Below are 12,027 nucleotides of genomic sequence, written 5' to 3'. Positions count from 1 at the left end.
GGGTCTGTTTTCTCCCATTAACCCTAAACCCCAATGTCACAATTTATTACATCTTAAAAATGACCAAAGATTGGTTACCAGCTCCAAATTAGCCAATAAGATCCACAATGAAACACCCAGAAAGCCCCATCAATATGAAAATACACTTTAGGCTCATGAAGTGTCTTGAATTTTAAGGGATGGTGCTGGAAAGAGTTTAGAGAGATGGAGATTGAGAAAAGTCCTCTTTCTATTTGCACAGAGCCTCAGGCTGAGAAGGAAAGAGGGAAAAAACAAAAATGCAAGAACAGGGTACAGAGGTGTACCAACTAATGCCACATTCCATGGGCCAACACTATGTGAGGACATCAAGGGAGCTAGTCTACAGACCATGAAAGATCTACCCTCCTTTTGCTATTGGATCTCAGCTCCCTTTGCATCTTCTGAGAGGTAAGTTCCAAGTTCTTTCAACAATCAGTCTCTGAAGTGCTGTGCAGCTAGGAAGTATCATCTCAAGTAGATACTTTAGACCACACAGATTTTCACTCTTCACCAAAACAAGATAAAAACGTAATTGAATTAAGAGTTAAAAGGGATGGGACTTAGAGGTGAAACATAGTTCAACCTCTCATACAGTGTTATGTAAGGTCCCCTTTGCAGTAATTTGGTAGAAAATGTCCTCAGAGGCACTTGTTAAGAAAAAAATTTTTTAAATGTGAGAAAAGAGACATAATCATCACTGGAAAAATGACTTTTTCTTTAGGCAGAACCTTTCTGCTGAGAGGGAAGATTTACAACTATCCTAATCTAATTCATAATGTACGTGGGAGTCACCAATATGCTACCTCAAAAATAGCCTTCACATATGTCAGCCAACAGTTTACTCATTTAAGAAATATTTATTGAGTACTTACAGTATGCCAGATAGCATTCTGAGCACTGGGGATGTGGCAGTATGCTCCTTTCAAGGGGCAAAAATGAAATAAATAAGTAAACATTGGTTAGAGGTAGCTATTTTAGTGTGAGTGATGAGGGAAAGCCTTTCTGAGAAGGAGACCTTGACTGAATTTCAAGAACAAGACAGTCACACGAAGATCTGGGAAAATGACATTCTGGGCAAAGGAAGAGCCCACTTGGAGATGCTGAGGCAGAAATGGGTTTGGCGTGTTTAAGGGACAGAGTGAAGGGCAGAGTGGTAAAAGGGAGTGAACAACAGAGAGAGTGGCCCAGATCAGATCAGGCCTCACAGGCTATAGTCAGAACTTTGAATTTGATTTTAATTGCAATGGGAAACCCTTGGAGGATGATAATCAGGGGTATTATGTGATTTTATGTTGCAAAGATATCAATCTTACTGCTCTGTGAATAAGAGATTACAGGGGCAAGAGACGATTACAGGGAGACGAGCTAAGAATATTCAAGTAGTTCATGTTATAAATATCCGGGTGCTAGGCTACAGAAGCAATAATAGGAAACACTTATAAAATGTTTACCATATGCCAAGCACTGTTCCAAGCATTTTAATTATAGCAACTCACAGAATCCTCATAACAACCCTACCGCAATTCCATTTCACAGGTGAGATAACTGAGGCCCAGGAATTTTGAGGGGCTTGGCCATAGCAGTTAAGTGACAGAGCTGGAATTCAAATACAGATAGTCAGGTTTAGAATCTGTGCTTTCAATTATGGTAGAAACCATAGAAACGGAGAAACACGAATTAGTGTATTAGTTTCCTACTGCTGCTGAAAAAAATTGCCATGACTTTAATGGCTTCTACATCATGAGTTTATTACCTTATAGTTCTGTAGCTGAGAAGTCTGAAATCAGTTTTCCTGGGCTAAAATCAAGGTGTCGGCAGGCCTGTGTTCCTCCTGGACCCTCTAGGGGAGAATTCATTTCCTTCGTATTCCAGTGTCTAGAGGCTGACCTCACACCTTGGCTTGTCTAACATAGCCTTTTCTTTCTTTACTTCCACTGTCACCTTCTGTCTGATCTAACCCTGATCCTCCTGCCTCCCTCTTCTGAGGACCCTTGTGATTACATTGGGTCTACCAGATAATCTCTCCATCTCAAGATCCTTAACTTAATCACAACTGGAAGGTTCCTTGTCCATGCCGTGTAAAATATTCACAGGTTCTGGAGATTAGAATGTGGAAATCTTTGGGGAGGCTTTATTCAGCCTACCATAGACAGGTTCAGGATCCATTTTAAAGGTAGTGCCAACAAGACTTTGCTGACAAATAGGATGGGGGAATGAGGGAAGGATTTATACATCAATGATATCTCCTAAGTGTTTTTGGCTTGGGAAACTGGCTGGATGTTGCTACCATTTGCCAGGATGAACAAAATACTATGGAAGAAGTCATTTTGCCGGGGTAAGCTGAAGAGTTCAGTTTTGTTCATGATAAGTTTGAGGTGCTGAATTGAGATCTCAAGTAGTTGGTTACATGATAGCCATCATCCACATTTTGAGTGGAGTGGAGGGGACAAGCCTAGAGAAAGGAGTTTAGGAACTGGCATCCTTTTTTGTTACTAAAAACCATAGCATGGGTGAGATAATCAGGAAATAAGATAAGAAGAGAGATCCAAAGTCTGGCCCCTGGAGCACTTATCCCTAACAATTATTTAGGGGTTAAGCAAAGGAGCAGAAGAAGTCAGCAAAAAAACCTAAAGAAATAGTGTAGAAAATGAGAGAGAAACTAAGAAAATGCAGAGATAGATAATCCCAGAGAACAGCGTGGTGGAGAATGTGTCCACCAATATCTATTCTCTACTTCTTCCGCAGAATTAGAGTGTAGCTGGGCAAATGCCTACCCTTCGAAAAAATTGTATTTGCAAACACCTGTTGCACCAAGGTGTGGCCACATGCTAAATGCCTCAAGTGGATTGTGAGAATGGCACGTGCCATTTCCAGGCTGTACCCTTATAACATTGCACATGCACTTCCCATGCTTTTTTCCCCAACTTCCATCACGTAGGTAAGAACAGTGCACTAAGGAATGGTAGAGAAACAAGATGGAAAGATGGAGGAGAACAACTCAGACTTTGACTGTTATATGAGAGAGAAATGAAGTCTTTATTCTTTAAAGGACACTGCTGTTAAGCCTCTTTGATCTTTAAGACACTGTATTGTTGCCCAGCTACATCTTAGTTAATTCAGAAATTGGCACTAAAAGTGGGGTTCTTCCAACCAAACCAATATACATGACATTGGCTTAGTGGTCAGGCAGCAGTTGGCCTGGACACGCCAGAGAGCTTATGACCTTTATAATGCTGTGACAAGACAGTTGGTAAAGCTCTTTCTTATAATAAAGTTTATGGCCTTTGTTCACTGAGCCCGTAGGTTAAAGAGAAGCAAGAAAAAGCCAGAAGTTTTGGGTATGTTTCCAGTTCTTTGCTGCTTTAACAAGGTGTTTCAAAAAAGATACAATCTCAGAAAATAAGTGACTAATTTGCAAACAGAAAAGAAAGAAAATAGACAGTGCCTAGAAATTTGGAGTCTCTCCTGTTAGGAAAAGCTAACTCTTTATATACCTCAAATAGAAGAGAATATTACATGTAACCTTAAAAAAATTTAAGGGGACAGAGGATGGACAAAGAACAGACCAAGGAAGTAGCTTTTCCAACCAGGCTTGTGGTTCAGAAGACCTCAAAGTAGTTATCATTCAAGTGAGCAATAGGCATGTGTCACAAGTGGAAATAGTGAAATATAGCAGGAATTAGAAATATGTCCAAAAAAGAATTTTAGGTAGTTTGCTAACACATGAAAACAACGGGAAGCAAAATTATCTAAAGTCTAATATCAATTTTTTAAGGGAATTGTATTGGCAAAGAAATGACTGTTTAAGCTTTAGTCAATTTACAGGACATCAAAACTGCACCAGCAGGAAGTAGGGCATAAAGGTTGTACTTTTGCCAAGAGAACATAGTTCCCATCACTTATTTTAGATGTGGCTTTGAAGGATAATGGACTAATAAGAATTTACCAGAGTTTTAAAAATGGACACAGATCAATGGAAAAGAATAGAGTCCAGAAATAAACCCACACATATATGAACAATTAATTTATAATAAGGGAGCCAAGAATATACAACGAGGAAATGGTAATCTCTTCAACAGATGGTGTTGGGAAAACTGGACAGACACATAAAAAAGAATGAAACCAAACAACTACCTTACATCATACACAAAAATTAACTCAAAATGGATTAAAGACTTAAATATAAGACCCGAAACCATAAAACTCCTGGAAGAAAATGTAAGAAGTAAGCTCTTGACATTGGTCTTGGCGATTATTTTTTGGATTTGACACCAAAAGCAAAGGTAACAGAAGCAGAAATAAACAAGTGGGACTACATCAAACTAAAAAGTTTCTGCACAGCAAAAGAAATCACCAACAAAATGAAAAGGCAACCTACTGAATGGGAGAAAATATTTGTAAATCACATATCTGATAAGGGGTTAATAGCCAAAACATATAAAGAGCTTATACAAGTCAGTAGCAAAAAACACAAACAATCCAATTAAAAATGGGTGGAGGACCTCAGTAGACATTTTTTCATTGAAGGCTTATGGACGGTCAACAGATACATGACAAGGTACTCGACATCATCTCACATCTGTTAGAACGGCTACTATCAAAAAGCTAAGAGATAACTAGTGTTGGTGAGGATGTGGAGAAAAGGAAACCCTTGGTCGCTGTTGGTGGGAATATAAATTGGTACAGCTCCTATGGAGAACAATATGGAGCTTCCTTAAAAAAACTGAGAACTACCTTATGATCTAACAATCCCACTTCTGGGTATATATCCAAATGAAAACAAGATATCAAAGAGATATCTGCTCACCAATGTTCATTGTAGCATTGTTCATAGTAACCAAGATATGGAAACAATATAATTGTCCATCAATTATGAATGGATAAAGAAGATGTGGTATGTGTATGCAATGCAATACTATTTAGCCATGAGAAAGAAGGAAATCCTGCCATTTGTGACAACTTGGATGGACTTTGAGGGCATTACACTAAGTGAAACAAGTCAGACAGAGAAAGACAAGTATTTCATGGTATATGTATAATCTAAAAAAAAAAAGTCAAACTCATAGAAACAGAGAGTAGAATGGAGGTTGCCAGGGGCTGGGGGATGGAAGAAATAGGGAGAGGTTGGTAAAGGGATACAAACCTTAGGCTATAAAATGAATAAGTTCTGAGGATCTAATCTAAAACATGGTGACTAGTTCATAAACACTGTATTGTAATGTAATTGAAATTTGCTAAAAGAGTAGAATTTAAATGTTGTCTCTCACACACAAAAGATAAATATTGAGTTGGTGAACGTGTTAACTAAATGGGGAGAATCCTTTCACAATGTATACGTGTTATCAGGTCACCACGATGTACACTTTAAATATCTTACAATTTTATTTGTCCATTATACCTCAATAAATCTGCAATCAACAAGAAAAGAACTTATTAGTGTTCAATGTTGGGGAAGATGAAGGAAGGACGATGATCAAGAAAGTTCCTCTCTCAATCTCCCAATTTATCCCTCCCATGGGAAAAGAATTTAGAAAGAGTGGATATATGTATATGTATAACTGATTCACTTTGCTGTACAGCAGAAACTAACACAACTTTTTAACCCAATAAAACTGTACTCCAATAAACTCCAACAAATTTGTAAAAATTTATAGTAAAAACTATACTCCAATATACTCCAATAAAAATTAAAAAAAAAAAAAAAGAAAGTTCCTCTCAGAGAGTAGAAGCAGTGTGAACTGAGACTATCTCTGTTGTCATAGCAGGAAGACTTCAAAATCCCGCCCATCAGAATTCAATCCTTCCTATAGACCAGTGACTGGTATGTATTTCCCATTCCTCTCTTTTAATTATTTTTTTAAGTTTTTACTTTGAAATAATTTTAGACTCACCAAAAATTTGCAAGAATGTAAGTTCTTTTATACCTCTCACCCACCTTCCCCCAAAGTTAACATTTTGCACAGTCATAGTACAATTATCAAACCTAAGAAATTAATATTGGTACAGTCTGTGAAGTAAGCTAGAGACTTTATTTAGGATTTCACCAGTTTTTCCACTAATGTCTTTTTTGTGTGTTTGTTGGTTTGTTTTTATAGAAGTCAATCTGGAATCCTGCATCATGGATTCAAGTTGTCATGTATTCTTTATTCTTCTCATAATGTGTGACAGTTCCTCAGTCTTTTCGTGATTTTCATAACCTTGACCCTTCTGAAGAGTAATGTTCAGTAATTTTGTAGAATTTTCTTCTATTTGTATTTGTCTAACGTTTTCTCATGATTAGATGGAGGTTATGAATTTTTTACCAGAATGCCACAGAAGAGATGTGTCCTTTTCTGTACACTATATCAAGGGGCATATGAAATAAATAAACCTCATTATTGGTGATGATAACCTTGATTACATGGTTAATATGATATTGGATGGGTTTCTCCATTGTAAAGCCACCATGTTTTCCTTTATAAATAAATACCTTGAAGAAATACTTTGAGATAGTGCAAATATCCAACTTCTTTTCCAATTTTCACCTACAAATTTTAGCATCAGTTAATGGATCTAATGTTGATTTTCATTCTTTCTATGTTTATTAATTGGAGTTCTTCTGTAAGGAAGAGCTGCCCCTTCTTCATTTATTTGTTTATTCAATTATTTACTCATATCAATATAGACAGAGTATTATTTATCATATTTTATGAAGTAAATCTAATACTGTTGTTATTTTTGATGCTAAAATTGGTCCAGATTTGGCCATTTGGAGCTCTTTTAGGTTGGCTTCTATGTTCATGCTTCCATACTCTGGGACCATTTCCTTACTTTCTGGCACCAAGTTTCATTTGTATTTTCTCTGCCCAACCCTAGAATAAACCACTTCTCCAAAGGCCCCTGGTTCCTTTTTTGAGAATGATATTTTAAAAGCAAAGATCTGGTTCCTAGGTGTGCTCATTGCTACAAGCTTGTCATTACTTCTAGATAGTCTCAGTGTACAGAGATTAGAAGTATATGCATACATACTAACTCATGCATGCACATACATCTATGTTTACTCTGTTTCTATTTGTATTTATATTTTTAAAAAAATGAGCTGATAGTGATACCTTTCATTCCAATCCAACGCCATGGTGTTCATTCTAACCTTGCCCCTTGGCTTATTTGTGACTTTCTTCTCTGACAGTGGGAAACTTGGCTCTCATTATTTCTAATATATTTTTTATTTGTTCAACCCTAGGACAAACACAGAACTGCTAACTTATTCCCCTGAGAAAAGCAAATTTACTAACTACAGACTTGCACAGTTCTTTTATTCTTTAGTCTTACCATATCTGACCAAAATACTCTATTCCAAAGTAATATAGGTTAATTCTTTTTCTTCCCTACCCGCTTTGGTGTAGTTATGCTATTAGTTTGTGAAAGATTTACTGTCATTTGTTAAGTTTGTATTCCATTTTGGGTACCCACAACAACATCCTTGTTGATTTTTTTAAAAAAATTTACATACAGAAAAATTAATCTTTGTGGTATAAAGCTCTATGAGTTCTGAGAAATATGTGTTTGCCGTCATAATCATGATACACAAAAATTTCATAAGCTCAAAAGTTACCTTTGCTGCTTATTTTTTTTTTAACATCTTTATCAGAGTATAATTGTTTTACAATGGTGTGTTAGTTTCTGCTGTATAACAAAGTGAATTAGCTATATGTATACATATATCCCCATATCTCCTCCCTCCTGCGTCTCCCTCCCACCCTCCCTATCCCACTCCTCTAGGTGGTCACAAAGCACCGAGCTGATCTCCCTGTGCTATGCAGCTGCTTCCCACTAGCTATCTATTTTACAGTTGGTACTGTATATATGTCTATGCCACTCTCTCACTTCGGCCCAGCTTACCCTTCACCCTCCCTGTGTCCTCAAGTCCATTCTCTACATCTGTCGTTATTCCTGTCCTGCCCCTAGGTTCTTCAGAACCTTTTTTTTTTTTTAGATTCCATATATATGTGTTAGCATACGGTATTTGTTTTTCTCTCTCTGACTTACTTCACTCTGTATGACAGTCTCTAGGTCCATCCACCTCACTACAAATAACTCAATTTCATTTCTTTGTATGGCTAAGTAATATTCCATTGTATATATGTGCCACATCTTCTTTATCCATTCATCTGTTGATGGACACTTAGGTTGCTTCCATGTCCTGGCTGTTGTAAATAGAGCTGCAATGAACATTGTGGTACATGACTCTTTTTGAATTATGGTTTTCTCAGGGTATATGCCCAGTAGTGGGACTTCTGGGTCATATGGCATCTCTATTTTTAGTTTTTTAAGGAACCTCCATGCTGTTCTCCATAGTGGCTGTATCAATTTACATTCCCACCAACAGTGCAAGAGGGTTCCCTTTTCTCCACACCCTCTCCAGCATTTATTGTTTGTAGGTTTTTTGATGATGGCCATTCTGACCAGTGTAAGGTGATAGCTCATTGTAGTTTTGATTTGCATTTCTCTAATGATTAATGATGTTGTGCATCCTTTCATGTGTTTCTTGGCAATCTGTATATTTTCTTTGGAGAAATGTCTGTTTAGATCTTCTGCCCATTTTTGGATTGGGTTGTTTGGTTTTTTGATATTGAGTTGCATGAGCTGCTTGTATATTTTGGAGATTAATCCTTTGTCAGTTGCTTCATTTGCAAATGTTTTCTCCCATTCTGAGGGTTGTCTTTTCGTCTTGTTTATGGTTTCCTTTGCTGTGCAAAAGCTTTTAAGTTTCATTAAGAACCATTTGTTTATTTTTGTTTTTATTTCCATTTCTCTAGGACGTGGGTCCAAAAGGATCTTGCTGTGATTTATGTCATAGAGTGTTGTGCCTATGTTTTCCCCTAAGAATTTTATAGTCTCTGGCCTTACATTTAGGTCTTTAATCCATTTTGAGTTTATTTTTGTGTATGGTGTTAGGGAGTGTAGTAAGTTCATTCTTTTACATGTAGCTGTCCAGTTTTCCCAGCACCACTTATTGAAGAGGCTGTCTTTTCTCCATTGTATACTCTTGCCTCGTTTATCAAAGATAAGGTGACCATATGTGCGTGGGTTTATCTCTGGACTTTCTATCCTGTTCCATTGATCTATATTTCTGTTTTTGTGCCAGTCCCATACTGCCTTGATTACTGTAGCTTTGTAGTATATTCTAAAGTCAGGCACCTGATTCCTTCAGCTCCATTTTTCTTTCTCAAGATAGCTTTGGATATTCAGAGTCTTTTGTGTTTCCATACAAATTGTAAAAATTTTTGTTCTAGTCCTGTGAAAAATGCCATTGGTAGTTCGGCAGCAATTGCATTGAATCTGTAGATGGCTTTGGGTAATACAGTCATTTTCACAATGTTGATTTTTCCAATCCAAGAACATGGTATATCTCTCCATCTGTTTGTATCATTTTTAATTTCTTTCATCAGTGTCTTATAGTTTTCTGCATAGAGGTCTTTTGCCTCCTTAGGTAGGTTTATTCCTAGGTATTTTATTCTTTTAGTTGCAACCATAAATGGGAGTGTTTCCTTAATTTCTCTTTCAGGTTTTTCATCATTAGTGTATAGGAATGCAAGAGATTTCCGTGCATTAATTTTGTTTCCTGCTATTTTACCAAATTCATTGATTAGCTCTAGTAGTTTTCTAGTAGCATCTTTAGGGTTTTCTATGTATAGTATCATGTCATCTGCAAACAGTGACAGCTTTACTTCTTCTTTTCCGATTTGGATTCCTTTTATTTGTTTTTCTTCTCTGATTGCCGTGGCTAGGACTTCCAAAACTATGTTGAATAATAGTGGTGAGAGTGGGCAACCTTGTCTTGTTCCTGATCTTAGTGGAAATGGTTTCAGTTTTTCAGCATTGAGGACGATGTTGGCTGTGGGTTTGTCATATATGGCCTTTATTATATTGAGGAAAGTTCCCTCTATGCCTACTGTCTGGAGGGTTTTTATCATAAATGGGTGTTGAATTTTGTCAATAGCTTTCTCTGCATCTATTGAGTTGATCATATGGTTTTTCTCCTTCAGTTTGTTAATATGGTGTATCACATTGATTGATTTGAGTATATTGAAGAATCCTTGCATTCCTGAGATAAACCCCACTTGATCATGGTGTATGATCCTTTTAGTGTGCTGTTGGATTCTGTTTGCCAGTATTTTGTTGAGGATTTTTGCATCTATGTTCATCAGTGTTATTGGCTTGTAGTTTTCTTTCTTTGTGACATCTTTGTCTGGTTTTGGTATCAGGATGATGGTGGCCTCGTAGAATGAGTTTGGAGTGTTCCTCCCTCTGCTATATTTTGGAAGAGTTGAGAAGGATAGGTGTTAGCTCTTCTCTAAATGTTTGATAGAATTCACCTGTGAAGCCATCTGGTCCTGGGCTTTTGTTTGTTGGAAGATTTTTAATCACAGTTTCAATTTCAGTGCTTGTGATTGGTCTGTTCATATTTTCTATTTCTTCCGTATTGATTAATTTTTAAATGTTGAATCAGTTTGTAATCCTCGTATAAACACCATTTGGTCATGATCTAGCAACCTTTTTATATATTGATGGATTTCATTTGCAAATATTTTGTTGAAGAGTTTTGAGTGTATGTTCATGAGGGATATTGACTTGTAGTTTTCTTTTCTTGTAATGTTTTGTTTGGTTTTGATATTAGGTAATGATGATCCCATTAGATGAGTTGGGGAGTGTTTATTCCCCTTCTATTTTCCAGTAGAGATTGTTTATAATTTGTCTTATTTCTTCCTTAAATGTTCGATAGAATTACCCAGTTAAATCACCCAAGCTTGGAGTTTTCTTTGTATAAAGGTTTTTAACTACAAACTCAATTTCTGTAATAGATGTTTCTTGTTATTTATTTCTTCTTGAATAAATTTTTGTAGCTTGTGTCTTTCAAGGAATGTCAGTTTCATCTAAATTGTTGCATTTTGAAGGCACTGAATTGTTTGTAGCATTTCATTATTCTTTTGTCTGTGGGGTCAGGAGTGATATCTCTTTCTTCAATCCTGATGTAGGCAAATTGTAATCATAACTTTCTCTGTATCCAGCAGATATTGCTACAGTATAGTTTAATTTTTTTCAGCTTAAAGTGTTTTAAAATTTCCCCTCACTGCCTGTCTGAATCATGGGTTATTTAGAAGTATGGTTTCTTAATTTCCAAATATTTAAGGAATTTTTCAAGTATCTTTCTGTTATTGATGTCTAGTTTAATCCTTTTATTATCCAAGAACATACTTTGTATGATTTCTATCATTTTAAATTTGTTAATGTTTGCTTTATGGCCCAGAATATAGTCAATTTTGCTGAATGCTCTGTGTGCAGTTGAAAAAAGTGTATATTTCACTATTGCTGTTAAGCACTGTGTTTTACACAGCTCTAAATTGAACATCTTTCTAAGTTTATGTTGCTCAGCACATTAGTACAGAGAATTATAAAGGCAAAAATGTATACTTTTTTTGTAAAGGCTGAAGTTAGTGGAAGATACAAGCACACTTAGTGAAGGATTACTATAATTTAGAGAAAAGGAAGGATGCTCTTTTCAAAACAGGCTTATCTAACAGTTAGAGTGTGACTCTATAAGGTTTTGCCTACTTTCTATCCAGATTTTTTCCCATAACCCAGGATACTCGACCTCAACTGGACACCAACTATTGCACCGGGCCTTGGGATCAATTCTGACCAAAGCTGATGGCAAGATTAAAGCAATTTTATTCATCGCTGATTCTGAGCTCCAGGTCTTTATTGTTGTCACACAGTGTTTCCAGGAACATTAAGTTCCACTTGACGGTCCACTTTGCTGAGAGTTTATGATCATCGTCCACTATAACAGGACCCCAACTACTGCAGAGAGTGGGCTTTGCATGAAGAAAATGCAATGTCTTGAGTCAAGCGATTAATTTGGCAAAGCCCTCACTCCTTTCAAAACTAGCAACATCTCTGAACAGCTGATGGAATTTTAGAGTAATACATCTAGGAAGCTGTAAGCATAGGAATACATCTGTT

At 36.6% G+C, this 12,027-nt stretch overlaps 1 protein-coding gene across 1 annotated transcript in view; it reads left to right on the top strand.

The window, feature by feature from the left end:
* The window catches only part of LOC309644402 (uncharacterized protein), a 37,267-nt gene extending 29,511 nt beyond the window's left edge, over window positions 1-7,756 (top strand). Inside the window, exons 3-5 of the mRNA XM_082428102.1 lie at window positions 242-429; window positions 5,784-5,842; window positions 6,117-7,756. Of these exons, the coding sequence (XP_082284228.1) occupies window positions 242-429; window positions 5,784-5,842; window positions 6,117-6,208 (339 nt within the window). The 3' untranslated portion in view covers window positions 6,209-7,756. The remainder of the gene's footprint in view (window positions 1-241; window positions 430-5,783; window positions 5,843-6,116) is intronic.
* Window positions 7,757-12,027: the final 4,271 nt, after the last annotated feature.

The sequence above is a fragment of the Balaenoptera physalus genome, assembly GCF_965194825.1.
Source record: "Balaenoptera physalus genome assembly, chromosome: 1".
In the NCBI taxonomy this organism is placed as follows: Eukaryota; Metazoa; Chordata; class Mammalia; order Artiodactyla; family Balaenopteridae; genus Balaenoptera; species Balaenoptera physalus.
Note: the sequence above shows the minus strand (reverse complement) of the source record. Positions and strands in the feature narration are given on the sequence as shown.